This window comes from Marmota monax, unplaced genomic scaffold, assembly GCF_021218885.2.
Source record: "Marmota monax isolate L192 unplaced genomic scaffold, Marmota_monax_Labrador192_F-V1.1 WCK01_AAM20220418_F8-fsc00035, whole genome shotgun sequence".
Taxonomy (NCBI): Eukaryota; Metazoa; Chordata; class Mammalia; order Rodentia; family Sciuridae; genus Marmota; species Marmota monax.
The window spans coordinates 10,829,223-10,855,093 of record NW_026691961.1 but is presented as its reverse complement, the minus strand read 5'-3'; the positions used below and the strand labels follow the sequence as shown (position 1 = coordinate 10,855,093).

The 25,871-nt window shown below is 56.2% G+C and overlaps 2 protein-coding genes across 3 annotated transcripts in view; one reads left to right on the top strand and one right to left on the bottom strand.

Moving 5' to 3' along the window:
* Positions 1-24,320, top strand: part of Coro7 (coronin 7) — a 55,464-nt gene extending 31,144 nt beyond the window's left edge. For both annotated transcript variants that reach the window (XM_046444245.2, XM_058579450.1), the window contains 19 exons: positions 16,220-16,274; positions 16,695-16,752; positions 16,830-16,975; positions 17,052-17,144; positions 17,335-17,466; positions 18,130-18,256; positions 18,647-18,822; positions 19,330-19,438; positions 19,554-19,640; positions 19,718-19,860; positions 19,934-20,038; positions 20,113-20,198; positions 20,901-21,042; positions 21,130-21,219; positions 22,005-22,121; positions 22,369-22,504; positions 22,844-22,935; positions 23,464-23,550; positions 23,681-24,320. In XM_046444245.2, the coding sequence (XP_046300201.1) occupies positions 16,220-16,274; positions 16,695-16,752; positions 16,830-16,975; positions 17,052-17,144; positions 17,335-17,466; positions 18,130-18,256; positions 18,647-18,822; positions 19,330-19,438; positions 19,554-19,640; positions 19,718-19,860; positions 19,934-20,038; positions 20,113-20,198; positions 20,901-21,042; positions 21,130-21,219; positions 22,005-22,121; positions 22,369-22,504; positions 22,844-22,935; positions 23,464-23,550; positions 23,681-23,686 (1,987 nt within the window). In that variant the 3' untranslated portion in view covers positions 23,687-24,320. The remainder of the gene's footprint in view (positions 1-16,219; positions 16,275-16,694; positions 16,753-16,829; positions 16,976-17,051; positions 17,145-17,334; positions 17,467-18,129; positions 18,257-18,646; positions 18,823-19,329; positions 19,439-19,553; positions 19,641-19,717; positions 19,861-19,933; positions 20,039-20,112; positions 20,199-20,900; positions 21,043-21,129; positions 21,220-22,004; positions 22,122-22,368; positions 22,505-22,843; positions 22,936-23,463; positions 23,551-23,680) is intronic.
* Positions 522-11,310, bottom strand: Vasn (vasorin). Its single transcript, XM_046444260.1, has 2 exons — positions 11,163-11,310; positions 522-3,161 (listed from the first exon to the last, which is right to left on the bottom strand). The coding sequence occupies exon 2, from the start codon at positions 3,150-3,152 to the stop codon at positions 1,128-1,130; it is 2,025 nt and encodes a 674-aa protein (XP_046300216.1). The 5' UTR covers positions 3,153-3,161; positions 11,163-11,310; the 3' UTR covers positions 522-1,127.
* Positions 24,321-25,871: the final 1,551 nt, after the last annotated feature.

Below are 25,871 nucleotides of genomic sequence, written 5' to 3'. Positions count from 1 at the left end.
TTCACAGCTGGATCAGAGGGCAGAACAGGACTTCCCAAAAGAGCCTGTGGGACTGTGGGGAGGAGCTGGGGCCACACATACCACCTGGTCTCAGGACCAGACAGCCATGAGACCTGGAATAAGACAGCTTAAGGCACCCCCTCCCTGGAGGTCAGATGGTGAACTGCCCATGAGACCTGCCCCTGAGCAGGGGATGACCTCCCCTGGGTCTCTCTGGGCCCCATATCTGCCACAAGCATCTCTCAGACTCAGGCACTATAGTTCCTGCTGGCAGAAAACTGGATCTGGCTAGGGTGAGGCTGCTCTAACTGGTCCCCCTTTCCCAAAGACAGGTGGCCCTATCCCTGCCTGGGTCTCACTTCACTCCTGGCCGGGCTGCCCTTCTGGCAAGACCCTCTGTGGCAGCCCTTGAAGCCCAGACCTGATGCCCTGTGGGAGATGTCTGCAGCCTCCCACAGAGGCTAGCCTTCCCATCCTCCCTGAACCCAACCTGTGTATCCCAGGCCAAGCCTGAGAAGCACTTACTTCATTTTGTCTTTTATTTTTTACAAAAGGCCTTCATATCATCGTTTATCTTATAAAAACCAAAGTCCTTGTCTCTGAGTTTGAAAAACATTTTCCCAGCATAAATGGGAAAGGATTGCTTATAAATACACTTTAAAAAATGAAACAACAGAAGCAAGTCCACATGTTCCCAGAGCACCTTCCTTTCCAGTTTCTTGTGTTCCTGTGCTTCTGGGGCCGAGGCTGGGGCCACAGGGCCCATCCCCACCCATGTTCTTTCTGGGGGCTTCCTTCACTGGCCCCCAGTCTCCTTGGGTTGGGTGAGCCCAGCAGGGCCCCAGCCGCATTACCAGCACACGGCAGAGCCTGCCAGGCCCCAGGATTGCACATTGAATAGGTGGGGCAGATGCCAACCTTATAAGCACTCAGGCTAGGGGGCTGTCAAAGCTCATTACCTGGGCCACAGCAACTCACAGAAGAGATCAAGGCAGAGAGGGGCAGGGACTAGGAGTGGTCACATAGCCCTACCCAGCACATGTGTCCCCGGGATATGCACTGAGAACTTTCTTGTGTGGCAGCAGAGGGTGCTGGCTGAGAACTCAGCCCATGGCTCTCCCTGAGGCTTAGATATAGGGTTTTGCAGGGAGGGCACCTTGGAGGCTGGGCCCTGGGTAGCCCATGAGCAGCACCTCGCACTCAGGCCCACCTGGCAGGGCCTCCCCAGCACCCTCAGTTGCCTTGGGGCCTGGCTCCAAAGGGGCCTTGACACCTTCTAGCTCCAGGGGCCCTGCCCCTGGTCCCACCTGGCCCTTGCCCTGAGCCATGGCTGCTGCCCGTCCCCTCCGCACACAGTAGGCTGCCCCTGCAGCAGCCAGCACAGCCAGGAGCACAGCAGCCAAGGCAGGTGCAATAAGAAGTGGCAGATTGCCCTCTCGGGCCTGGGTGACTGGGGCATGGTTGGAGCGGACAGCCGGGGGTGTGCGGGCCTCCCCACAGGCCTCTCTGCCTTCAGGTACCCGCCCAGCTCCCAAGGGTGTGACGCAGATGGCGTAGGTGGCGTTGGGTCGCAGCTGGGTGACCGTGTACTCTGTGAGTGAGGCAGGAAGTCGCAGAGTCACCAGCCGCTTGTCAGGGCCTGACAGGTTGCGGTAGGTGAGGCGGAGGCTCCTGAGCTGCAGTGCGCTGCCCTGCAGGTAGCGCTGCAGTCCCACACGCAGGGAGGTGGGGCTCACTGGCTCAATGCCGAGGGGCAGGGGTTGGGGAGGCCCTGGTGTGTCAGGTGTGGGGCTGGACTGCGGCCCCTGCCCCACTCGGCTCTCACAGTACAAGCCCGTGAAGCCCACAGGGCACAGGCACTCCAGGTGCTGCCTTGGTCCTAGCTGGCAGGTGCCCCCGTTGAGGCAGGTAGATGCAGGGCAGTCCTGGGCCTGGGAAGCAGGCCCTTTGGTTGGCAGGGCAGTGGATGGTGGGCTGGGGGCCTTGGTGGCTGGCTCAGTCAGGCTCAGCCAGGTAGGAGCCAAGCTGGAAGGTAAGAGTGTGGGCTCCCCCACTACTGGTCTTGTGGTAGGGGCTGTGGCTGTGGTGGTGGTGGCTGGGCAGCCAAAGTCAGCATAGTCAAGCTCCAGGAGCAGTCGGCCAGCATTCTTTGGTGGAAAATGGCAGCGTGTCTCTTCAGGGCTGGCCAGTGTGATGTGGCTGTCACGTACCCAGGGGCCGAACCAGCTCAAGGGGCACACGCAGTTGAAGGGATTGCGGGCAGCTGCCAGGAGCCGCAGTCGGGGGAAGAGGCCTGCAAGGTCACTTGGCAAGGCCTGCAGGCTCAGGTTGCTAAGGTCCAGCTCCTGCAGGGCGGCCAGGCCAGCCAGGTCCTCAGGCCGCAGCTGGGCTATGCGGGTGTTGCCAGCCAGCCGCAGTCGTGTCAGGCCCCGCAGGACTCGGATCACAGGAGGAACGTGTTCTAGTTGGTTGTCAGACACATCCAGGTCATGCAAGTTGCGTAGGTGGCCAAAGAGCCCCTCATCCAGCTGCTGCAGCCCCAAGCCAGCCAGCCGCAGTGCCTCCACGTTGGCAGTATCCAGGATCCCGGGCTCCAGGGCCGGGAGGTGGTTGTGGCTGAGGTCAAGCAGAAGCAGGCGGGGCAGGTGCAGTGGGGGCAGTGCCCGTAGCTCGTTGTCCTGCAGCTTGAGCTCCAGGAGGCGATCTAGTGCATCGAAGGCGCCCGGCTGGATGTGGCGGATTCGGTTCTTGCCCAGGTAGAGGCGCTCAAGGCGCCGCAGACCACGGAAGGTCTCGTTAGTGATCTCACGCAGTTTGTTGGAGGTCAGATCCAGATTACTGAGGTTGGTGAGTGGTTGAAAGATGCCACCAGGCAGGCTGGTGATTTGGTTCTGTGACAAGTCCAGGAGCTGCAGGCCTGGCAAGCTGGCAAAGCTGCTTGCATCAAGTGTGGTGATGCCGTTCTCAAAGATGTACAGGCCTGCTGTGTCAGGTGGCACGTCTCGGGGCACTGTGGTCCCCTGGCGGGCAGTGCAGAAGACTGTCTGTGGCTGGTTGCACTGACAGCCAGATGGGCACCCCTGCACCCTGGGCCCTGGGACCAGCAGTAGAAGCAGCAGCAGGGGCTGTGGCAGAGGACTCCTGGAGCGCATCTTCTGTCCCTGGGAGCAAAGAAGCCATGAGTCAGGGCTGAGAGGTCAGCTACGCCAGGAAGGGCCAGAAGGGATTTCATCACTCCCCGCCCCCAAATGCAACAGAGCCCAGTGATTATGAGTCAGGTCCCCCGGCCCGGTTCCTGGCCCATCCCCATCACTCCCTTACCATGTGACCTTATCTTTTTTTTGCACTAGGGAGTGAACCCAGGGGCACTTTACCACCAAGCAACATCCCCATCTCTTTTTAGTTTTTGAGACAGTCGCTGGGGTTATAGGTGTGTTCCACTGTGCCTATCTGACCTCACAGTTACGATGTTGGCTGTTGTGAGCACTCCGTACGCTGATGTGTGCCGATGAGCACAGGGACTGAGGGCCACTGAGTACCCAGTGACCATGTACTCTTCGTCCTCCTGAACCCACATCTCCTACCTCTTCCTACCTGTGGTAGAAAAAGGGAAGATCAGGGAAGGAGAGAGAATTGTGTGTCATGGAGTGGCAGTCCTTCCCAGCAGCATCTGGGAGAGACTGGGCAGGCAGTCAGCCCAGGCGCGTAAGCAGAGAAGCTGGCTGCCCCAGGCTGCTGGCCCCTGGGCCACGTTCTTCATCCCTCCCTCCTCCAAGACCGCAGCAGGAAGACTTCACATGGAAACTATGGGATTGGTGTTTTTCCATTTGTGCAGTCAGACCTGCCCAGGACAGGGGCTGTGGGCTGCCAGGATGTGGCTAGGGGGAAAGTTCCTGGAGGAGGGGCAGGCTGGCTGCAGTCCTTGGCAGGTGTCTGCTTGTCCCAGGGAAATGGGGAAGCAGGGAGCCTGCCTCTTCAGACCCATTTCCAGACCAGGACAGAACTAGAGGTAAAGGGCCCCTGAGGTCGGGTGGGGGGCACTGGTGTGAGGTGGCCACAGAGGCAATGCCAGGCTGTACTGAAGCCCCAGGTTCACTCCTCTCATGGTCCTCCAGGTCTGCTCTGGGCATGACACTGAGAATAGTGGGCAGCAGCACCCCTCAGCAGTGGCAGTGTGCAGCTACTTCAGGGGAAGCTGCTCTTACCACTCCCAAAGGGACAAGAGGAAAGGGGGCCCTCAGAGGTGCCAGGAGGTCTGAGCTGTAGCCCAAGGCCTTAAGGGTTTGCCCCTGGGACAGGGTCCATACCTTCTATCTTTTTTTTTTTTAGTTGTAGTTGTACACAATACTTTTTTATTTATTTGTATGTGGTGCTGAGGATCAGACCCAGGGCCCCACATATGCTAGGCAAACGCTCCACCACTGAGCTACACTCAGCCCCAATGGTGTTCTTTTTTTTTTTTTAAATCTTTTTTTGGAACTTGGGGTTGAACCCAGGACTTTGTAAACGCAAGGCAAACACTGCCACTGAGCTACATCCCAGCCCAGTCCATGCCCTCTAGATGAAGGATGCCGTGTCTTGACTCTTGCTCCTAACTGGAACAGCTGAGACAAGATGGTCCACAGCTTGCCCCCTTCCCCCATAATGTAGGTGCCCAGAGCAGCCTGGGGCCATATCCAGGAATGGACCTCATATCATGGGTGCCTCTGAGACTGCTGAGTCTCATCTGGAGTGCCAGCCTCTCCCCCAGAGGCAGTCCTGCCAGTGGTCAGCACCTGCCTGATGCTCACTCACACAAGAGCCTTTTGTGCTGGAGCTGGGCCTCTCCTTCGCTCATGTGGCCAAAGCAGGTAACAAGACCCCCCCACCCAGCCTGCCTGCCCCAGGCTGTGGGGAGGAGCCCATCCACGAGCTCCCCGTCATCCAGGCACATGGCCCCTGGACTGTAAGAAGGAAAAGGAGTCATCCCAGGCTAGATGAGTCAGGTCCTTAGGGTCTTAGGCCAGCTCTAGGTGAAGAGGGAGCCCTTATCACCCAAGTTGGTCCTGTAGGCACTGCTCATCTGCAATGTCCCTTTGCTAGGGAAGTCATCTCCCCAAGGAGCTTCCAGCTGGGAGTCCCTCACTAGTTAGCAGTGATGAAGGCCCTTCAGAGCCCAGCTGTGAAAGCCTTCCCAACCCCCTTGAGTGCCCCCATGGTGTGACCTAAGGCCCTGTGTGCCGCACCCCCAGCCCTGTCCCCCTCTTGAGATCTGCTCCACCCTCGCTGACTCAGGATGATGGGTGGGGCCTAACCTCCAGATGTGGGCCATGAGTGCCCCCCCAACTGCATACATGTGGGGGGTGAGGTGCCGCCTCCTGAATCAACCCTCCCAGAGGGGCCAGGCTGGGGTCAGGTGGGAGGGGACCCTACACGTGGCCATCCTGGCCATATTGCTGCTTCAGCTCCCTGTGGGCCTCCTATAAGGTCATGGTTAAGATTTCTCACTCCTGGCAGGCAGCTCTATGCTGAGGTGTCCAAGCTGTGAGGCCACAGACAGCAGCTACACTCTTGTACCCACATTTTTCATCTATCTACCTCGGACATCTCAGGGCTGCAGAGGATAGGTGCATGTGGAACACTTAGCACTGAGTGTCCAGACTGGCTTTCAGGGGCTTGGAGCATGGCCAGGGAGGAACCCCCTACTCTGCAGGGAGGAGGGGTAACAGCTGTGGGCTCTGGGCTTCCTAATCTGTTGGGCTTTTAATCAGCAGTCATTGGATCTGGCTACAAGATGGCCACCTGGCTTGACAGGTGACAAGAAGGTGCATTTCAATTGGTGGAGAGATAGTAAGCTCAGAACAGGAGGGACCAAGGAGACCCAGCAAGCAGTAGTTAACTGCTTCCTGTTCCCCAAACATGCAGGGCTGAGCTCCTTTGCCAGAGTCCCTGCTCTACCAGGCAAGGGGAAACAGGAGTTTGCACTGGGGCCTTGGAAAACTCCAGATTTTCCAAGCTGTGGTCTTATGGCCAGGGGGCTCCACCATGGGGTTCCTGGCACCAAGAGCAGATGGGGAAGGAACCTGGAGAGGGCAAAGGCTGACCCTGGAGGGGACAGGTGCAGAGCAGCATGAGACAGAGTTCAGGCCCAAATTCTGGTGAAGTAGATCCCCAAGTCCTTTCATGACTATGGGGTTCAGTCACTCACTTGCAGAGCCAGCATAAGCATCTCTGTCTCCTTTACCCTCTGGAGCATTGCTCTGTTTGTTTTGTTGTACTGGGGATTAATCTAGGGGTGCTTTACCAGTCCTTTTTATTTTTTGAGACTGGGTCTCTCAATGTGCTCAAACTTGCAGTCATCCTGCTTCAGATTAAATGCTGAGATTACAGGTTTGAGTTGCTGGGATTACCGTCTTGTGCCACTTTGCCCAAAGCTGTTGTTTGTTTGTAAACAGGGATTCAGATGCATGCCTGATGTTTGTCCCCTTGGGTGGGGATGGAGGTATCTCCTGGGGTCTCTGCCCCCCTGTGCTATCCAGTGATTACAGCCCTGGCCTGCGCTTTGAAATCTGATCTGCCAAGCTGAGGCAGGGTAGGGAAACCTTTCCCTCTGCTAAGGGTGGGGGAGGGTTCTGGAACAACCCTGAGCTCGAGGGTGCTGTGAGGAAGGGAGGGCTACAGTGAGGGCCCCGGCATCATGACACCATGACTGGGTGTCAAGGTTCCACCACTTTTCGTTGTCCTCAGCACTTATCAGGTAGTCAGTGAACATTAGTTGTCAAGGGTGTTACCTGTACGCATGGACTCCTGCCCACCTGCCCACCCCACTAGGGGGCAAGTTTCCTGCAGGAGCCCACTGTGTATCTTTATGCCAACAGGAGGTCCCTGGACCCAGGTTCAAGGCCTCCACAGCAAGGCTGCCTCCACTGTCAGGATGGTGGGAAGTGTGGTGGAGTGTCCTTAGTTTTAGAAATGGGAATGGGGTGAGCTGTCCCTTGGCCAGCCCTCTGCTGCATATGACCTCTGGGAGGGGCTCTATGAGTAAGAAAGACTAAAGGCACTCATCATCTCAGCACCCTGAGGGACCCAGAATGCTCCTCACAATGAGTGTGCGACACACTTGTGGGCAACCACTTACATGCAGGGACGGGCACATGGGTGGGGTAGAGTCTAGGCATTTGGGTGACCACATCAGCCCTGAAGCTGGTACACCACACTGCTCCTGGGGAAGGCCATGTACCCAACTGGGCAGAGGACATTTGGACAGACTGACAGATGACAGAGCTCACACTCCCTCTCCTCTTGTGCTAGATGCTTCAGAGAAGGTGTGGGGGATGGGTGCTTCTAATCTGACCCCGTGGCTCTGGGCTCTTGGCTCCTGGTGCTGGCCCGCCTGGGCCTGGGCTCCGCATTCGCACTGCAGGCCAGGCCTGGCAGCAGCCCAGCCCCAGGAGTCTGCCACCCCCGCCCCTCCTCCCCAGGCAGGCGGGACTATTCTGGCGGCCGCCAAAACGGCTGGCTCCGGTTTCGCTGACGTGTCTGTGTCCAAGAAGGCTTACAGCCCCAGGCCTAAATTGGGTCCACCCCATCTCCCCTTCTCTGGGACACAGCAGCTCTTGGCCCACAAAGCAGGGCAGAGAGGTCAGGGGTCTCTGATGTGGGTCCTCACACAAAGGGCAGAGGGGCTTGGTTTCCTCAGAGGCTGCTCCTCAGAATGCGACCCCTCTGCAGGGGCTGGGGGCTGTGGCCCCTGCTGGTGGTTAAGCCAGGGACTCCCAAGCTGGCTCTGTTTATTCTGTCTGCTCTGTGACCTCACTCCAGCTCCCCGACCTCTCTGTGCTTCCATCTCCACCTGTAACCCTTGGGGCTTTTCCACCCCAACTTTTAGGAAGCTTTTAAAAAATTCTGATACCCTGGGCCCATCCAATAAAAAAACCATTAAGTAAGAACTTCTGGAGGTGAGGCCCCGGCAGAGCTGTATTTTAGAAATACAGCTGAGGTGAATCCTCTGCACAGCCATAGGTTTGCAAAGGGGACAGCCAGGGACATCAGCGTGTCTGCCTATCCAGGGAGGAGGTTCTGGATTCCCTCACAGGTGTGGACTGGCTGGCAGCTGGGCCCTCCCCCTCCTCTGTACCCAGGAGGATGGCCTAGCCCCAAGTGGGTGCCTTTAGTGGCAGCATGGGTGACCTGGCAGCTGCCAGACCTGTCAGCCCAGGGCAGGGAGACCAGTGACTAAGACTAGTCCCTGGCTCAAGTGAGCCCTCAGGGTGGAAGGACGTGCCATTTCAGTCAGGAGAGGTGCCACCTGTTAGGCAAGGACACCTGTGGCCCCTGGAGCTATGTGGTGGCTGTGGCCCAACTAGAAATGGGCCAGCCCAGATGCCACTGTTGGCACGTGGCAGATATGATGCTGCTTGGCCCAGACGCTGGGCCTCCTCACCACCCTGTCCCCACCCAGGGCCATGCACCCATGGAGTAAGGCTCTAACCCAGCAATTAACCCTGAACTTGCTAGAAGAACACTTTAGTCACCAATGGAGGTTGCCAGCCTAAGGTGCCTGGAATCAAAAGGGGTCTTGCCTTTCTCATTCTTGCTGTGTCCTGGGGTTCTTGGCCACATTGGCACAAGCAGCCCTTCCTGGGATCTGGGGACTGCCAATGGGCAGGTGGGCCACAGTCACCAAGCCATAACCCTGCTCCACATGGCTGTCACTGTTGCTCAGTGACTGGGGGCCCAGGGCTAGCAGGGGCCTTGGCTCCTTCTCAGTGCAAGCCAGCTCCCTCCTCCTCCTTAATGAAATCTCTCAGGCAGCCTCCAGGAATGTCTGAGCCTTATTGCATTCCCCAGGAGGAGCCCCGTGGTGGGGGGGGGGCTGTCCCCAGTCTTGGAGAAGAATTGGCCCCTTGCCCTACCCCACCCCCCCAAAACCGAGGTGGCCTGAGGGAGCCTCCCCCAGCCTCCTCACACCCAGGGAGGCTGGAATGAGGAAAAGCGGGGGAGGCCTGTGGGCCTGGACAGCCGCTGAGGGCTTGGGGAAAGCAACCCGGCTGCCTCTGGAATGTGGAAACCGATAAAAGGAAAGAGGCTAAGCCCCCAGCTCACCCTGCCCAGTACACACGACTCCCTGAAGCACCTCTGCCCGCCCTGAACACAGCACTGCTGCAGTCACGCGCACAGGCACACACCCACGCCAGATACACACCCACTGGGCCGCGCTCCTACACACACACACACACACACACACACACACACCCTCCCCCTTCTCCAAGAACTCACGCAAATTCCACAGCACTGAGGGGAGCTGGTTTTGGCAACACAGAGCCTTGGGCTCCCCAGCTCAGGGAGGGGCTCTGAGGGGGATCTGGGGATAGGCACTAAGCCCCTTCCCATGGGCTTGTCCGTGGTCAGGAGTGCCTCTGTGGTCTCCCAGGCCCAGTGCGACCCACTTTCCTGTCCAGGACTGTGCAGCCCAGGGGTGGGGTTAACTTAACCCCACAGGGACTTAACTTGCTTTACCTGGGTCTTGTCCCAGTTCCCCCAGGGATGTAGGGGGGTTAGTAACAGAAGCTGTTGGAATTGTGGGTCCATCTGGGCATTGCCCTGGCCCCAGGGCTGCCTGCCAGAGGGGCCTTCAGAGGAAAGCACAAGTCTGAGGCATGTCTGGGGGGCTCCTTGTGCTGAATTCCTCTTCTCCCATTTCCAGAGTCTGGAGCAAGTGATGTTATCTGGACAAATGTCCCGGGACACCAGCCCCCAAGTCATCCCCATCTGACCCACAGGTCTCAGATGGCTGTCCCAATGTGGCTGTCCCTCACCTCCTTGAGTTTGAGGGTGATAGGGGACAGGCAGTGCCCAGGCCTCCAGGCTGGCATGTGTGCTACTGGGTCCTTCCTCCCTGGACTGGGAGAGGCTAGATAATGGTCTGGAGGAGATCCAGCTGGGCTGCTCATTACCAGAGCCCTCTTCCTGCCTCTGACACTGTGTTTACAGAAGCTCCAGGGGCCGATTCCCTTGGGAGAAGACAGTAAACTCAGGGGACTGCTTTCCCATCCCCCCACCAGCCTATCCCAGCTCTGCTGGGCTTTACCAATAGCTGTGCCCCTACTGGACTTCACTTGCCCACTGGGCCAACTCTAACAGTTGCCGGAGAGTGCCAGCCTAGCTACCCTCTGTGCACCCAACAGCCTAGCAGGAATGGACCTTGGAGATTGGTCCATTCCCCAGCCCTAGGGGCTCCTGGCCTGGGAAGGGGCTCTAGATTCTGGTGCCTCTCTGGAGCTTCACCTGCCCTTGGTGTAGAAAGCAAGCAGGGGGACACCTGGACTCTGAGGGCCTCTTTCTGGGTGCAGACCCCACCCCTGCACCCAAGCAGGAGATGCTGTCAGCAACCCGGTGTAATAGTTAACAAGGGGTGGTGAGGCAGTGGCTGGCACCAGTCAGCTGGACTGCCAGTGACCACAGGGGACCTCGGCAGTCCTCAAGCCTCAGTGCTGCCAGCCCTGGGGACACAAAAGACTAAGCTGGCTCTAGGCCACTGGGTTCACAGCACAAGCAAAGCCCCTTTCCTGGCAGAGGCAGATGGGGCACCCTGATACCTGGAGCACAAAGGCCCTGGCCAGCCGAAGTCCATCCCCCAGCTGGGGGGGATGGGTCAATAGTTATCTTCAGCCGCCCCCATCCTTCTTGAGGGCTGCATGTCTGTGGCCCCCAGTTCTGGTGTAAGTGACACGGCCCTGAGGACCCCAGTCAGCCTGCATGCACTAAGGCACCGAACCGTCAGACCCCAGGAATGAAATGTAACTAAAGAATAAGGCTGGGCCATCCCCTGAAAGGGGTTTGATTCATAAAACTGGTCATGCCGGAGGGCCCAGCCGTGGGAGGAGGAAGCGAGGGAGGGGGTGTTTATTTTGTCTGCTAGCAGCCTCGCCGGCCGGTGAACCATACACACTCATGCACCCTGGCCAGCCGTGGGGCTCCTGGAGCCCTGGGACGGCCGGGGGAGGGGTACAGGGAACCCACCAGCCGCGGGCGCCTGGGACCGCCCAGGTGACCATACGGGGCTGGAAGCCACCGTCCTGCGGAAAAAGTGCGTGTGTGTGCGGCCGTGGTCTGCGCGCGTGCACGGCGAATGTGCGCAGCCAGCCCGGCGCCCCGCGACCCCCAGCTCCGCAGACACTCACCGGAGGCGGCGGCACCCAAGGGAGCCGGCCGGGCCGGGCCGCGGCCTCAATCCTTCGCGGCCGGCCGGGCCCGAGGGGGTCTTAGGTCCGCGCTCCCTGGACCTAGAAGCAGCGGCGTCCGCGTCCTCCAGCCCAGGCTCCGGAGTCGAATCGAGGGGGCGGGTCGCGCTTTAAGGGGCGGGGGCGGGGCCTCTTCCTATTGGTCAGGGCGGGGCCAACGGGGAACACGCCTCCTTTTCGCTGACGGGGTCATTGGCCTGGCCTGGCCCTTTCCCGCCTCCTCCCGACCTGGACGAGGAGAGACCTTTCCTAGACTCAGTGTCAGGGGCCCTCCGCTCGAGTCTACCCCTAGTTTGCTGTATGACACTAGATAGGTTCTGCTTTCTGTGTATAAAGCAAGCAAATACTGATTGTCACCAAGGGTCACAACCCAGATGCCCGTGACACCAGGCAGGTGACATATATATAAGAAGCAGACACCAGGACCTGTGGGGGCCGGTGAAGGTCTCAGCCCCTCACGACCAACCCAGCCTGCTAGAGCTAAGGATCCCCCGCCCCCATTTGGTACCAGGTGTTGAACCCAGGTGCACTTAACCATTAAGCCACATCCCCAGTACTTTTTAAATATTTTATTTAGAGACAGGGTCTCCCTAAGTTGCTTGAGGCCTTGCTAAGTTGCTGAGGCTGGTTTGAACTCCTTATCCTCCTGCCTCAGCCTGCTGAGCCGCTGGCACCACCATGCCCATCTAGCCTTTTTTTGTTTTTTGAGACAGGATCTTGCTAAGTTGCTTAGTGCCTCACTGAGGCTGGCTTTGAACTTGCAATCCTCCTACCTCAGCCTTCTGAGCTGTTGGTATTACAGGTGTGCCACCACCCCTGACCAGAGTTAAGGCTTTTTCTTAATCTTTTTTGTTGTTATTTATTTATTTATTTATTTTAGTGTGGTGATGGGGATTAAACCCAGGGCCTTATGCATGCTAGGCAAGTGTTTTACCACCAGCTAAGGATTTTTTGAGACTGAAGTCCCGATTTTCAGGTGAACTCTCTGAAAGTGTTGCTGTTGTTAGCTAATTCCAATTTCAAAACCTCCTGGGAAAGCGGTACAAAGCACTTCCAAGAGCATTCTAAGTACAGCCTCTGGTGCTGAGTTTGGGGTCCTTGTGTCCCATCATCGGGGTTTTGAGCATCTGTGGACCCTTTCCCCACAATTTAAGTGAAGGACTGAGACACAGGAAGGGAAGTGGTCATCTGCCTAAGGCCCAACAGTTACTGGCAGCTTCAGGTGCAAAGTGTACTGGAGATGGGGGCTGGGATGGTGGGTTTGGGATCTCACCAACCGTGGGTGGGGCCTGAGCTTCAGTTGACAGTGTCCTTTGATTGGGCAGGAGAGAGTGGGTGCCAGGGCCTGGACTAGTCCAGAAAAATCCCCTGCCATGGAGGATTCCGGGAAAACGCTCTGCTCTCCTCCCCCACTGTGTCTGTGGTCAGAGTCACGCCTCAGAGCCTTTGGGGACCCTGCTCAGTTTCCAGCTTCCGGAGAGCCCCTGAATATCACCACCCCACCCCATCTCCACCTGGCCTGCAGCCAAGGCCTTTGCTGGACCAGTTTGAGTCTTTTGGGGACCTGAAGGTTTACCCTGGAGGCTGGGCAACACCAACTGGGGACTTGTGTGGTCTCTGGAGGACTCTTAACTTCAGAAGGCAAGATGGCCTATGTCCAGTTGTTGTCAGGGTGTGACTGGGACAGTTGCCTTCTAGATGTCCCCTCTAAGTTTCTTGGTTTCCACAGGGTCATCTCCCCAGGACAGGTGGGGCTCCTCATTCCATGTTTTCTTGTATCATGGATATGGGACATGCCTGTAAACCTCGGCCTGGGCAACGCTGACCCCTGAGTGTGATTCATTTGGCCTGTGTGGCATGTTTTAAACTTTGAAGCCTTTGCCAACATTGAGAAGTCAGATGGTTTTGCATTAAAATGGGACTTCCCAGCTTGCCTTGAACAGGAAGTCTCAGCTGCCCTCTTTGGCCAGGGCCAGAGCTCAGGCTCACAGTCACTCCAGTCCCCACTACTCCCTGTTGTCTCATGCCAGGCACTTCACTCATTTCCTGCCTGGCCCACAATCATCTGAATGTGCAATCAGTGCTGTGTGGCTTCTGGTCAGACTGTCCCTATGCTACTTTCCTTGAGCCGTGTGTTCTCTGAGACCCTCAGGAATATCCACAGATGCTGCCCAACCCCACCCAGGAGGATCTGACAAACTCCAGCATGATTTCCCCCAAGGAACAGGACTTCCTGATGGCCTTTTGCTTCAGTGGCCAGCTTTGGATGATGAAGAGACCCTTTCCCCCACCTAAAGTGTTTTCCCGTCCTCTGGGCTCACACAGGGCCCTATCTACCAGGGGCTCAAGGCAGCTTCCAGTAGACCTTGCCAGTTTACCCAACTTTTCCTCATTGCTTTCAAGATACCATCCCACTCAGAGACTCTGAAAGGAGGGACCCAGTGAGTGTGGGGCAGGCTTGGCCCAGGGACCTTGGACTGCTCTGGACTAGGGGCAATGCCAAGATGTCTAGGTTAGGAGGAGGCCTGAAGGTGGAAAGATGAGTGGAGAGGAAAACTGGACATGTAGTCCTGGAGCTGCTTTTGCATGCACCCGGATCCTTCCACCATGAGCTCATCACAGGAGTGCTGGTGGCATTATCAGGGGGCCAGAGCCCTCCTTCACAACCCAGTTGATGCCTCTATTGTCCTATCTTTTAGGGCTGGAAGGTGGAGACAGATGTGGGCCCTTGACCTTTTATGACTTTGAGTCTGGGGTAAATCCCTGAACCTGGGGTCAGAGTCAGAGCCCTTTGAGGTGGCAGACCCTGGGGCCATGACAGCCAGCAAGGTACTGACACAACTCACCACCTTTGACTCTCTGCCAAGCCAGGGATTTCCTTCTGCAATCCAGACCCAGACCCGAGTTAGCTCTGTTTATGGGGCCCGGAGTCAGGCCCGTGCCAGCTGTTGGCCAACCCTTGGCTCTGGTTGCCATGACCCCAGATTCTGGCCTGTGCTGTGCTGTAGACAGCAGGATGCTCCTGCCTGGCAGAGCTGCCCAGCTGGCTCTGCCTGAGGCAAGAAGGACTGGCTTGACCTGTTGGAAGAGCCAGCCCTGCCTGCTGTGACTTCCTGCCCCCGCATCCTGAGTGCCTGAGTCAGTAGGCAGGAGCTGATGGGGTAGAGGTGAGAGGCTGGCCAGGCCTCTTCCCCTGACTCACCTGGCAGCAAAGGAGCCACGGGCAGCTCATTTGCTCTCAGCCTCTGCCTCATTCCCTCCTTCCCACTTCTCCTGGCCTGTCTCTGCAGTAGCCAGCACAGCCCTGCCCAGCACCAACCTATCTCCCATTGCTTAAAACACACCATCAGCTTTTTGTCACCATGGTGCACTGGAGGCAGAACTTCCCTCCTGCCACAGGCCTGTTCTATCTGGCTCTGCCCACACTAGCCCAAGACTCAGTCCTTCACCCTTACTGCCTGGGCTACCAGGCCCATCGCCTTTCCCATTCCTGGAAGGGCTGCACTTCCTCCTACCACAGGGCCTTTGTACAAGCTGCATTCAATGTCCGGAACTCTTCTCTGCGATGTGTTTGACTTCCCTAACACTCGAGTTGTAGGGAACACCCTCTCCCCAATGGGAGAGGCCAAGTAGGTAGGCCAAGTCACCCTGCCCCCTGCCACATGTCCTCAGAGGACCTTTCCTTCATCACATTTAGTTGTGGAATTGTGTCTGCCTCTAGCACTAGGCTGTGGAGCTCCTCGAGGACTGAATGAGATCTGTCTGACTGACCTCTGGTCTCATGTGCTGGCCAGGTGAGGACTGGGTAGGCCAGCTGCTCAAGGGAATGAATGATCGTGAATGAAGTCCTGTGGGAGCCACTGAAGGGGACCTGGTGCCAGCCTCAGCATGGAGCACCCCAGGTCACACCAGCTCTGTCTCCACTCACCCCTACCATCACAGCAGGCAGTGGTCAGGACAGGTCTTGAAGGGCAGTGCTGAGCCTGGTTCACCCTGTTGGCCTGAGGTAACTAGGAGTCTGTGTTACTCACAGGTGACCCACTCAGGGCACTCCAGGAAGCTGCGGAGACACCCAGGTACCCACCCAGCTTCCCAGCCCACTGTGTGGCTCCTAGCAGGGTGGGGAGAGGAGGTGTGCAGGGGAGGGGAAGGTTGGGCACCTTGTCATCTGGGTGAGGGACAGTGACAACTGCCACGGCCAAATTACGGCAGGGATAGGGTACAGTCTGGGGGTGAGGGTCCCCAGAGACAGGAAAGTGAGACCAAGAGCAAGAAACAGAAGGTGGCACCTTCCAGTTTCCCCTGGGTGCTTCCCTGAGTGCTGTGGTCTAGAAGGCAGCCCTCACCCTGATGGCTGTAAAGGGCTTCCTCGGAGCCCAGGGAAGGGTGGTGCAGATCCTTGAGCAATGACAGGCACTTGGCCAAGGCTGAGCCTGGCACTCAGTGGGTAGGGGTCTGGGGCTTCATGCCCACCCTCTATATTCCCAGTGCTGCCCCTCCTGCCATGACCTCCACCTCAGGAGCAGAGGGCAAGGAGTATCCTAACCACTTGGCCTGGCACAGGACTTGGGATTGGCATGGAGAAGGATGTGCTTGGTTCTTGGGGAATTTCTGCTTCTAGCTTCACCCCCTCTTCCTCCCTGGCAGTGCTGGTCTGATGTCTAGGTGACTGAGGGGTAGGGGAGAGGGGATGGAATCCATGTGGGGTCTTTTTGGAAAAGCCTGGAGTAGAGGTTGGATCTGAGGTGCCTAGGCCTAGCACAAGTCTGGCTGGGAACCAGGTGGACAGGTGGGGGACCCAGGGAAGGGTGGGTTGTGCTTGGTGTGTGGGCAGCACATGGAGAGGAAGTGGAGGGTCCTATAGGACACAGCAGGAGCAGCTAAATGGCTCCTAGTTACTGTGGCACCCTTCCAGGTACCCTGTCTGGGGTCATGAGGCACACAGCCCTCCTTCCTTCCCTTACCCATCAGTCTGCCCACTGGTCCTCTCTCCCCAGGTCTCTCATGCCCCTGTTGGACCCAGACTCTGGGCTCCTGGTCCTGGCAGGAAAGGTGAGTAAGAAAGATACATCTGGGTTCTTCTGTCATTGTCCCTCACCCAGAGGGACACATTCTGGTCCCTGGGCTTATAAGGTCCACCTCGCTGTCCCTGACAGAAGAGGAACTTGAGCTTGAACGCTGGCTCAGCCCTGAGGGTCCCCCTACCAGGTGCATGTTCACCTGGGTTGCCAAGATGATGTCTCAGCATGCAGTCTATGTCCCATAAGTGCTGTTGTACACTCCCAGTGTCACCACTGAAGGTGATGATGTGCAGATGAGGGACAGTCTGCCAAGGGCTCAGCTTGACACCCAGCACATAGCAATCAATCTCCTAGATGGCCACCATGGGTCTGTGGCTCAGGTCCCTGGGGAGCAACAAGGGTGAGAGCCAGGTATGGTCAGTGAGAGGGACTCAGGCTGGGCTTCTTTCAGGGTGAGCGTCAGCTGTACTGCTATGAGGTCACCCTGCAGCAGCCAGCACTGAGCCCAGGTGAGCTCATCTCTTCCCATTCTGCCACCCCCCTTCCTCTTCCCTCCCTGACTGTCTTCCCATGTTGTCCTTGACAGTGACCCAGTGTGTTCTGGAGAGTGTGCTGCGGGGTGCAGCTCTTGTTCCCCGTCGGGCACTGGCTGTCATGAGCTGCGAGGTGCTCCGAGTCCTGCAGCTGAGTGACACAGCCATCATACCCATTAGCCACCATGTGCCCCGAAAGGTGAGGGGGTGCCCAGGCAAGGGACTTGGGCCTGGGACACTTGGGCCTCACTGGCTGCCTGCCTGTCCATCACCAGGCTGTGGAATTCCACGAGGACCTGTTCCCAGATACTGCCGGCTGTGTGCCTGCCTCTGACCCCCACACCTGGTGGGCCGGGAGCAATCAGCAGGTAGGGCCAAGCCTGATTCCACCAGCCCCTGGAAGCCCCTCAGTTTGGCTGGGCCCTGACTTGCTGGGCGTGTCAGTGACCCTTGAACCCAGTTGACCCCTCCAGAGATTGTATTCCCACCTGGCAGCCTATGCCCCCCCCCCACTGTGGCCCGTACCTACCACTGCCTCAAATGCCAACCTCTCCACAGGTGCAGAAGGTCAGCCTCAACCCAGCCCATCCGCCCCACCCCAGATTCACTTCCCTCTTGGTGCCTGCTACAGAGGCCCCCCCTGACACAGTCCAGTTTGCAGAGGCACCCAGGGCTGATGCAGACCCAGCTGTAAGTACCAGGCTGCTCCCGTCCCATAGCCAGCAGGGGGCTGCAGTGGGTGCCCAGGTGAAATCAGCACTAGGTGTGTTTGTTGTGTCTCCCTGTCTGGTGATCTTTATTGTCCTTTCTAATTATCAAGAATGACAGGAGGAAAAAAAAAAGAAAAAAGAATGACAGGAGGGCTGGGGATATAGCTCGGTTGATAGAGTGCTTGCCTCACACAAGACCCTGGGTTCAATCCCCAGTACCACCAAAAAAAAAAAAGAATAACAGGAAAAAAAAATAAAAACAGGAATGACAGAGGATTGCTTGCTGCATAGATAGAAAACTTGAGCCGACACTGAAGAAGTGAGACTTCTCACACAAACTGGATTTCTGGCTTTTCTTGAAGCACTGGCAGCTCTAACTCACTGGCATATTCCCCCCACCCCACAAACCTGGGAGCCAGCAGCTGCCACCCGCTATCTTCATGGCCTAGAGCTTAGCCTGCCTCCTTTATCCATGTTACCCCAGCCTGTGCTCCCCCTGCCACTGACCATGCCCACAACAGTACTTAGACCCAACCCAGTGTTCCACAGCAGTTCCGAGCAGTGGCTCTGGAGTTGGGTGTCCCCTCTCTCTCTGGCTAGCGTGCCCAGGGATCCACTGGCTGATCTGGGTCCTTCTCCCCAGGGGGGCTTCTCTTCCCCTCCCAGCTCCCTGACTTCGCCCTCCACACCCTCCAGCCTGGGGCCCTCACTCTCCAGCAGCAGTGGCATTGGGACTAGCCCCAGTCAGAGATCGCTGCAGAGCCTGCTGGGTAAGCACATCAGGGTACTGACTCTGTCTACTCTGTCCCTACCCATTCTCTTCTGTCCCCCAACTCTGAAGGGAGGCCTTATGTGGGGCACCCAGACTTGCAGCTCCTAGCAGAATCAGTTGTCCTGTGAGCCACAGTAAAGCTGCTAAGGGTCATCTGTAAAACTAGAGGGTGGCCTGGAGCCCTGGATTCTGCTGAGATCCCTTTGGCTGCAGAGGAGCAAGGGCCAGCTTTCCAGGCAAGCTGTGTGTGCTGCCTCTGCAGAGGCCTCCCCTGGGCACATGACGGGCACCTTCCTATAGTGAGGGTGGCAAGCGGCCAGGAGCCACGGCGCAAGGTGTGCAGACATGGCATCCTTATGCAAAGCTCTGTGTCCCTGCCACCTGCCAGGACCCAGTTCCAAGTTCCGCCACACTCAGGGTAGCGTCTTGCACCGAGACAGCCACATCACCAACCTTAAGGGACTCAGCCTCACCACACCTGGCGAGAGTGATGGCTTCTGCGCCAACCAGCTGCATGTGGCTGTGCCCCTGCTCAGCAGCGGAGGACAGGTGGCCGTGCTTGAGGTGAGGGATTCCACTCCACCAGGGCTGCTCCCCAGGTCCCTGAAGGTGGCAAGGATGCTAAGGGCATTTGCGACTGTCAACTCGCTGAGCGCAGACCATGTATCAGGCTCCTGCCAGCATGTCCCTTAGTCTTCCCAGCTGCCCCAAGCAGTGTGTACCATTCTTGTCCTCATTTTACAGATGAGGGTGAAGAGGTACAGAGAGGTTTAGTGATCTATCCAGGTCACACAACAGCGTAAGTGGAGCTGGGTTTGAACCCAGGCCACCTAAGCCCCAGGGCTGAACTCTTTCCACCACTCTGCATTGCTGCTCTTCACTTTTTGGTGTCTCACACTTGGCATCGGGGGCTCAGAGCATGGGGTGGTTAAGGCAGAGAGCTTGGGTCACCGAGCAGTGGGGGCATCTGCTGCAGAGGGTGGGGACCCAGGCATGCTGTTGCTCTGCAGCACCTGGGACTGGCTCTCCTGCCTGGTTCTGATGGGCCATGGGGTGGGGCACCTCCTGCAGCTGAGGAAGCCTGGCCGCCTACCTGACACAGCGCTGCCCACGCTGCAGAATGGGGCAGCCGTGACTGATCTGGCCTGGGACCCTTTTGATCCCCACCGCCTCGCTGTGGGTAAGGAGGCTGGTTGCCTGGGCTTGAGGGAAGGTACTGGCCCTGGGTTCTGAGTGTTCTGGGGAGCCAGGGATCTTGGGCCCAGTAGTGAGGAGCTGCTGCTCTCTCTCCATAGCCGGGGAGGATGCCCGGATCAGACTGTGGCGAGTGCCCCCAGGGGGCCTGGAGGACATGCTCACCACACCTGAGGCTGTGCTCACAGGTCAGGAGGGCCTGTGTCGGGCTGGGTGAGGCACTGGCTTCCAAAGGGCTCAGCCTCACCCCATTCCCCTTCCTCAGGTCACACAGAAAAGATCTACTCTTTGCGCTTCCACCCATTGGCAGCAGATATTCTGGCTTCCTCTTCCTATGACCTCACCATTCGCATCTGGGACCTTCAGGCCAGGGCTGAGCGGCTGAGGCTGCAGGGCCATCAGGACCAGGTAGGACAGCTGCAGGAATGGGGGCCTAACCATGGGGCAAGAGGCTGCCTCTCACGTCCCTGCCTGTCCCCAGATCTTTGGCCTGGCCTGGAGTCCTGATGGACAGCAGCTGGCCACTGTCTGCAAGGATGGGCATGTGCGGGTTTATGAGCCCCGGAGTGGCCCTGAGCCCCTGCAGGTAAGCAAGTATGCATGGCCTTTAGACCTGGTGTGAGGGACACTAGTTGTGCTTCATGTGCTGTATCTCAACAGGAAGGTCCAGGACCTGAAGGGGGCCGCGGAGCTCGCATTGTTTGGGTGTGTGATGGTCGCTGTCTATTGGTGTCTGGCTTTGACAGGTGAGGACTTAGAGACCACCATCCCCAGGCTCTAGGCACCTGAGTCTCCTTTCTCCAAAGTAACAGACACCTTTCAGGCCTGCAAAAATTGTTCCTGCCCCTCAGTTACCGGGTGGTTGGGTGGGTAGTAGTAGAGGTTTGTGTGGATGGATGGATAAATGGATGGATGGATGATGGTAGATGGGTAGGTGGGTGGGTGGGTAGAAGTGAAGGCTGGTAAGGGAAAAATCAGTCAATATGGAAGCCAGGAGGTGAGAGCCAGGCCCAGGAGCCCAGGCCTGATGGGGATCAGCTAAAGCCAGTTAGAGAGCTCTGAGAGATGGTGCTTTGGAGGAAGGATCAGGAAGGGTCTCCCAAGGGAGGTATCATTTGATCTGGGCTGCTGACCAAGATCTGGAAGACAGAGTATTTGAGCTCTGGGGAAAGGCCAGGAAGCTGCCCAGAATAGGGAGAAGTCTGGTCCTGGGAAGCTACAGTCGCCTGTGACAGGTGCTGGGGTCAGCACTGTGCTGAAGAGGGACAGTGGTATAGCCGGGGATGAGGGGGGAGGCAGAGTGGCCAGTTGGGACATTGCCGCCCTGGCCAGGCCAGTTCTGGGCTGGACTCAGCTCTCACATTGCCTAGAATCAGGGTCTCTGCGGAAGTCTTCGTCTTGCCCAGGCCCCTCCAACCCTAAGGGCCTGCCTCTGCCTCCTCTTGCAGCCAGAGTGAGCGCCAACTCTTGCTGTATATGGCTGATGCCCTGGCAGGAGGCCCCTCAGCTGTGTTGGGTCTCGATGTAGCTCCCTCGACCCTCCTGCCCATCTACGACCCTGATACCAGACTGGTGCTCCTCACTGGCAAGGTGGGCTGGAATGGTCAGGCAGGGTGTTGGGGAGGGGTGGTGAAGCTAGCTACCTGTCACCTGCCCCATCTACCCTCTGTCCCCCAGGGTGACACCCGGGTGTTCCTGTATGAGCTGCTCTCTGAGGCCCCTTTCTTCCTGGAGTGCAATAGCTTCACATCTCCTGACCCACACAAGGTGAGGCCATCCTTGTACCTGATCCATCTCTGTCCCCGATGGGATCTTGGGGCTTCTCCGCCCCCTGGTGGCCATGTGGGGAAGTTAAGGAGCCTGTGAGGTCAGAGCTGGTTATGAAATATCCAGGAATTTTGATAGCTTGCTGCTATACTCAGCCATTATCAAAAGTTAAACTATTTTAAAGTTAAATAATATGAACCTGCAATATAAACCTACAAAAAATATATTAAAAACCAAAACGATAGCCCGGTGCCTGGCACATGCCTATAATCCCAGTGACTCAGGGGGCTGAGTCAGGAGGATTCTAGGTTTGGGGCCAACCTGGGCAACTTAGTGAGACCCTATCTCAAAATGAACAAATAACTGGGTAGTAGTTTAATAGTAGAACTTTTGCCTAGCATGCTTGAGGCCTTGGGTGGAATTCCTAGTACCACTAAGGGAGGAAAAAATAAAGAAATAACTATTCTGATCACTTTCTAATTATCATACTAGATTTTACTATTACTTGTGCCATTGATTGTATCTGGGAGAGTTGAAATGTGCCATGATGGCATGCCACTATACATCGCTTCTCAACCCTGTATTTAATGAGTCAAGTTAGTAGCTTGAGATGGGCCATGGTGGGAGTTTGTACTCTGGAAACAGGCCAACCTTCATAGGGCCACCCATTCACATTACCAGCACACCACTGTCCAGGGGGAGGCTGTGGTCCTACATAGGAATGTTGCCACACTGAGTGCCCAGGAAGAGCTTTTGGCTCTAGCTGTTACTCCTCTCCCCCCCAGGGTTTCATCCTCCTACCCAAGACCGAGTGTGATGTGCGGGAAGTGGAGTTTGCCCGATGCCTGCGGCTGCGCCAAACCTCCCTGGAGCCTGTTGCTTTCCGGCTGCCCCGAGTCAGGGTGAGGTTGGGTCCAAGGATTCCAGCACCCAATGCCCTCTTCCCAGCACTGGCCAGGGACTTTAGTTCTATCTGGCTGTGCTTCCAAACCTTCCTGCTCTCTGTTCTTTGGGGATACTGGCCCCTTATTTGCTGCAATTTCAGAAGTTATGGATGCCCCAGCATGGGGGGTAAGGGTCACAGAGCTTGATATTGGTGTGTTCTAGGTCTTAGTCAATGTCTCAAGACAGTCCCTTCCTCCCCCGCAGAAAGAGTTCTTCCAGAATGATGTGTTCCCAGACACTGCTGTGAGCTGGGAGCCAGTGCTCAGTGCCGAGGCCTGGCTAGGAGGCACCAATGGACAGCCCCGACTACTCAGCCTGCAGCCCCCTGGCATGATCCCAGGTGGAGTAACTAGGGTTGGGGGGAGGAAGCAGGGGAGTCTGGGCAGGGCCTAGAGGAGGGGGCAGAGGCCCAAGTTCAATCCTTCATCATTGAGGGCACACAGGACCTCCAGCTCTCTCAGGGATGGAGTGACCATGTCTTGAGACCCAATCTCTGAGCTCCTGGAGGGTAGTACCTATGTTTCCATCCCACATCCTACCCAACACATACCCTGGTCCCTGGTGCCTAGGGACTTCACAGAAACTTCACTAGCTGTTTATGCCACCTATCCCCTAGGGGCTGGCATCAAGCAGCCCCCACACAGGGGACTCTCTGATACCTGTCCTTGCCTCATCTCAGTGAGCCAAGCCCCCCGTGAAGCGCCTGCCCGGCGAGCCCCATCCTCAGCACAGTACCTGGAAGAGAAGTCAGATCAACAGAAGAAGGAAGAGGTAGGCAAGGGAGAGGGCTAGCTCTGCAGAGTGGACGGGGTCCTAGCTGTGTGTGGTTGTCCTTCATATCTCTAGTCCTGATCAGATGGGAGTTGTATCACACTGATCTCTGTGTCAGAGCTTGGTGGGGAGACCTTTCAGAGTCCTGCTGCTGACCTCCTGCTGCCCCCAGGGTACAGGAAGCCAGGGAAGGTAGGGAGAGCCCCTCCAAAGCCCACCAGGCCTAATCCAACTAAAACTGGAGGTTGGAGAGCCAAGTCCATTTGGGGCCCTGGTGTATGTTTGAGCTTTTTAGGCTATGTACAGAGACAGCTGCACCTGAATCAAGTGCCACAGCCACAATCTCTCTGTCTCTGATTCCCATCTCTTGTCTTTGTGTCTTCTTCAGTGAAAACCCATGAACTTTGCCACAGCTCTAATTAAAATGGCTCTTTTCACAACACTGTCAGGGTTAAAACCATGGGATCTGATGCTCTTGAGGTCTGGAAGTCCTATTCCTTTCAACGCTTCTCTGATCCACTCTTGCAGCTGCTGAATGCCATGGTGGCAAAGCTAGGGAACCGGGAGGACCCGCTGCCCCAGGACTCTTTTGAAGGAGTGGATGAGGATGAGTGGGTAAGTGAGTGGCAAGGGAGACCAGCCTTCCTGACCAGCAGTACCATCCCTCCCAGACACATAGCAGCACACACACCCTCCCTTCCCAGACCCTCTTAACTCTCTCCCACTTCTTGGTTTATCACACCAGGACTAGCCTGCCTACCAGTCACTTCTGGCCTCATCTGCTGCTGCCACCTCCTAGAACCACCTGGTGCCCTTGCACACCTCACATCTCTTCAACCTGGAAGATACCTCTCTGGCCCTGGCACGCCCCATCTCAGAAGTCTTAGTTTATTGCAGGCCTTGGGCACTTCCATGGTTGCTGGGCCTACTGCAACTCCCAGGGATTGTCTGTACTTCAGCTTACTTTGGGACCAGCTGCTTGTCCTCAACCACCTGCTAGCATGTGGAACCAAAGGACATGGGGTTGGGATCAGTACCATGTCCCTGGGCAGGCCCTGGGCTCCCTGTCTCCCCTGCTCTTTCTGCTGACTTGGGCTGGTCCCAGCCTAGGCTGGTCTTAATCCAGCACCTTCAGGTACTACATGCCAACCCATCTTGCCTGCTGTCCTAGTTCCTATTAAGGGTGTTGGGGGCTGGCCCCCCACCAAGCCATTTGGAACAGCTCCAGCCTGAAGGACCTGGGACCAGTTGCCCTGCTTCCCAGGGTTGCAACAAGGAGAAGGGGGCCTCACCAAATTGATGGCCCAATTAGGGTAGTGTGAATCCTGCAAGGACCAGCCTGCACATGCTTGGATGTTTTCAGCAATTAAATTTTTGTAAGCTGACCACCTCTTGTGCTATTCTTGTCTCTGGGATAGCTGGAAAGGGAAAGAGGACATGAATATGAGTGAGAGTGGTTGAATCTGTGCTCACCCTCATCCCAGCTCACTTTGTCCTTATGGCCTTTTAGCTGAAAGCTGCTGGGAGTTCATTCATTCAGCACTCAGGTGCCCAGCAGTACTCTGAGAGCCCAGCAGGGTTGGGGTCTTTCAATGAGCTTAAGCTTTCTATAGCTTTGTTGTACAAGGGAAGTAGACTGTGCAGAAGAGCAGTGTGAAAGGAGCCATGGAGAAGATAACTATGAAAAAAGAAGTGGGGCTGGGGATACAGCTCAGTTGGTAGAGTGCTTGCCTCATTATGCACAAGGCCTTGGGTTCAATCCCCAGCACAAAAAAAAAAAAAAAAAAGGAAGTGATTTGAATGCAGGGGCAAATAGGGTATTGAGAGGTCTGAGAAGTTGACTCCCATTTAAGCTGACACCTGAAGGAGCTTGCCACAGAGAATGCTACAAGAACATCTCTAACAAAAGGAAGGACAGCAGAGGTGCTGAGGGAAGAAGCGATTTTGAGAGCCTGAGGAAAGAAAGGGCAGTGCCAGAGCACAGTGTAGGCAGCCTGACTTCCATCTATTCTACAAATACTTGTGAGCACCTGCCACACGCCAGGCAGCCTTCCAGGTGGAGAAGAGATACACAGCTTGCCCCCTGGGAATTTGCCTTCTAGTGGGAGGGAACAGACTATAAGCAATAAACATAAAGGAACTATATGATACGGTAGAGGATGTAAAAGCCTCAGAGAAAAAAAACAGAGGAGGTCAGGGGGCTGGGGCTGTGCCTCAGTGGTAGTGCACTTGTGTTGCAGGTGTGAGGCACTGGGTTCGATTCTCAACACCACATATAAAAAATGAATAAAATAAAGGTCCATCAAACAATAAATATATATATATATATAAATTTAAAAAAGTAAAGGGGATCAAGAGTGGAGGAATAAGCTGTTCATGGTAATACACACCTGTAATGCCAGCGACTCTGGAGGCTGAGGTGGGAGGATGGCAAGTTCAAGACCAGCCTCAGCAATTTAGCTGTCCATAGTTGCCCTAAGAAACTTAGCCAGACCTTGTCTCAAAAAGATAAAAAGGGATGGGGATATGGCTCAGTGATAAAGTGCCTCTGGGTTCAATCTGCAGTACCAAAAAAATGAAGGAATACCCAGCACCACCAAAAAAAAAAAAAAAAATATATATATATATATATATATATATGAAGGAATAAGCAATAAGCCAGTCACAAAAGGCACTTGTAGTATTGATTCCATTTTTGTGGAATGTCTTGAAGGGACAAATCCATAGGGACAAAATGCAGATGAATGGTTGTCAGGGCAGGGCGAGGATGACTGCTGGTGGGCATGAAACTAAATGGTGGTGATTGTTGCACAGCTCTGTGAATATGCTCAAAGACACTGAATTGTGCACTTTAAAAGTGTGAGGTGTATGGTGTGTGAATTACATCTCAATAGAGAGAATGTAGGGCATGTCATAGTGGGGGACTCGGGGTGGGC

What these genes read in the sequence shown, in the direction of transcription:
- Vasn (XM_046444260.1), bottom strand. Translation starts at nt 3,152, where the DNA reads ATGCGCTCCAGGAGTCCTCTGCCACAGCCCCTGCTGCTGCTTCTACTG.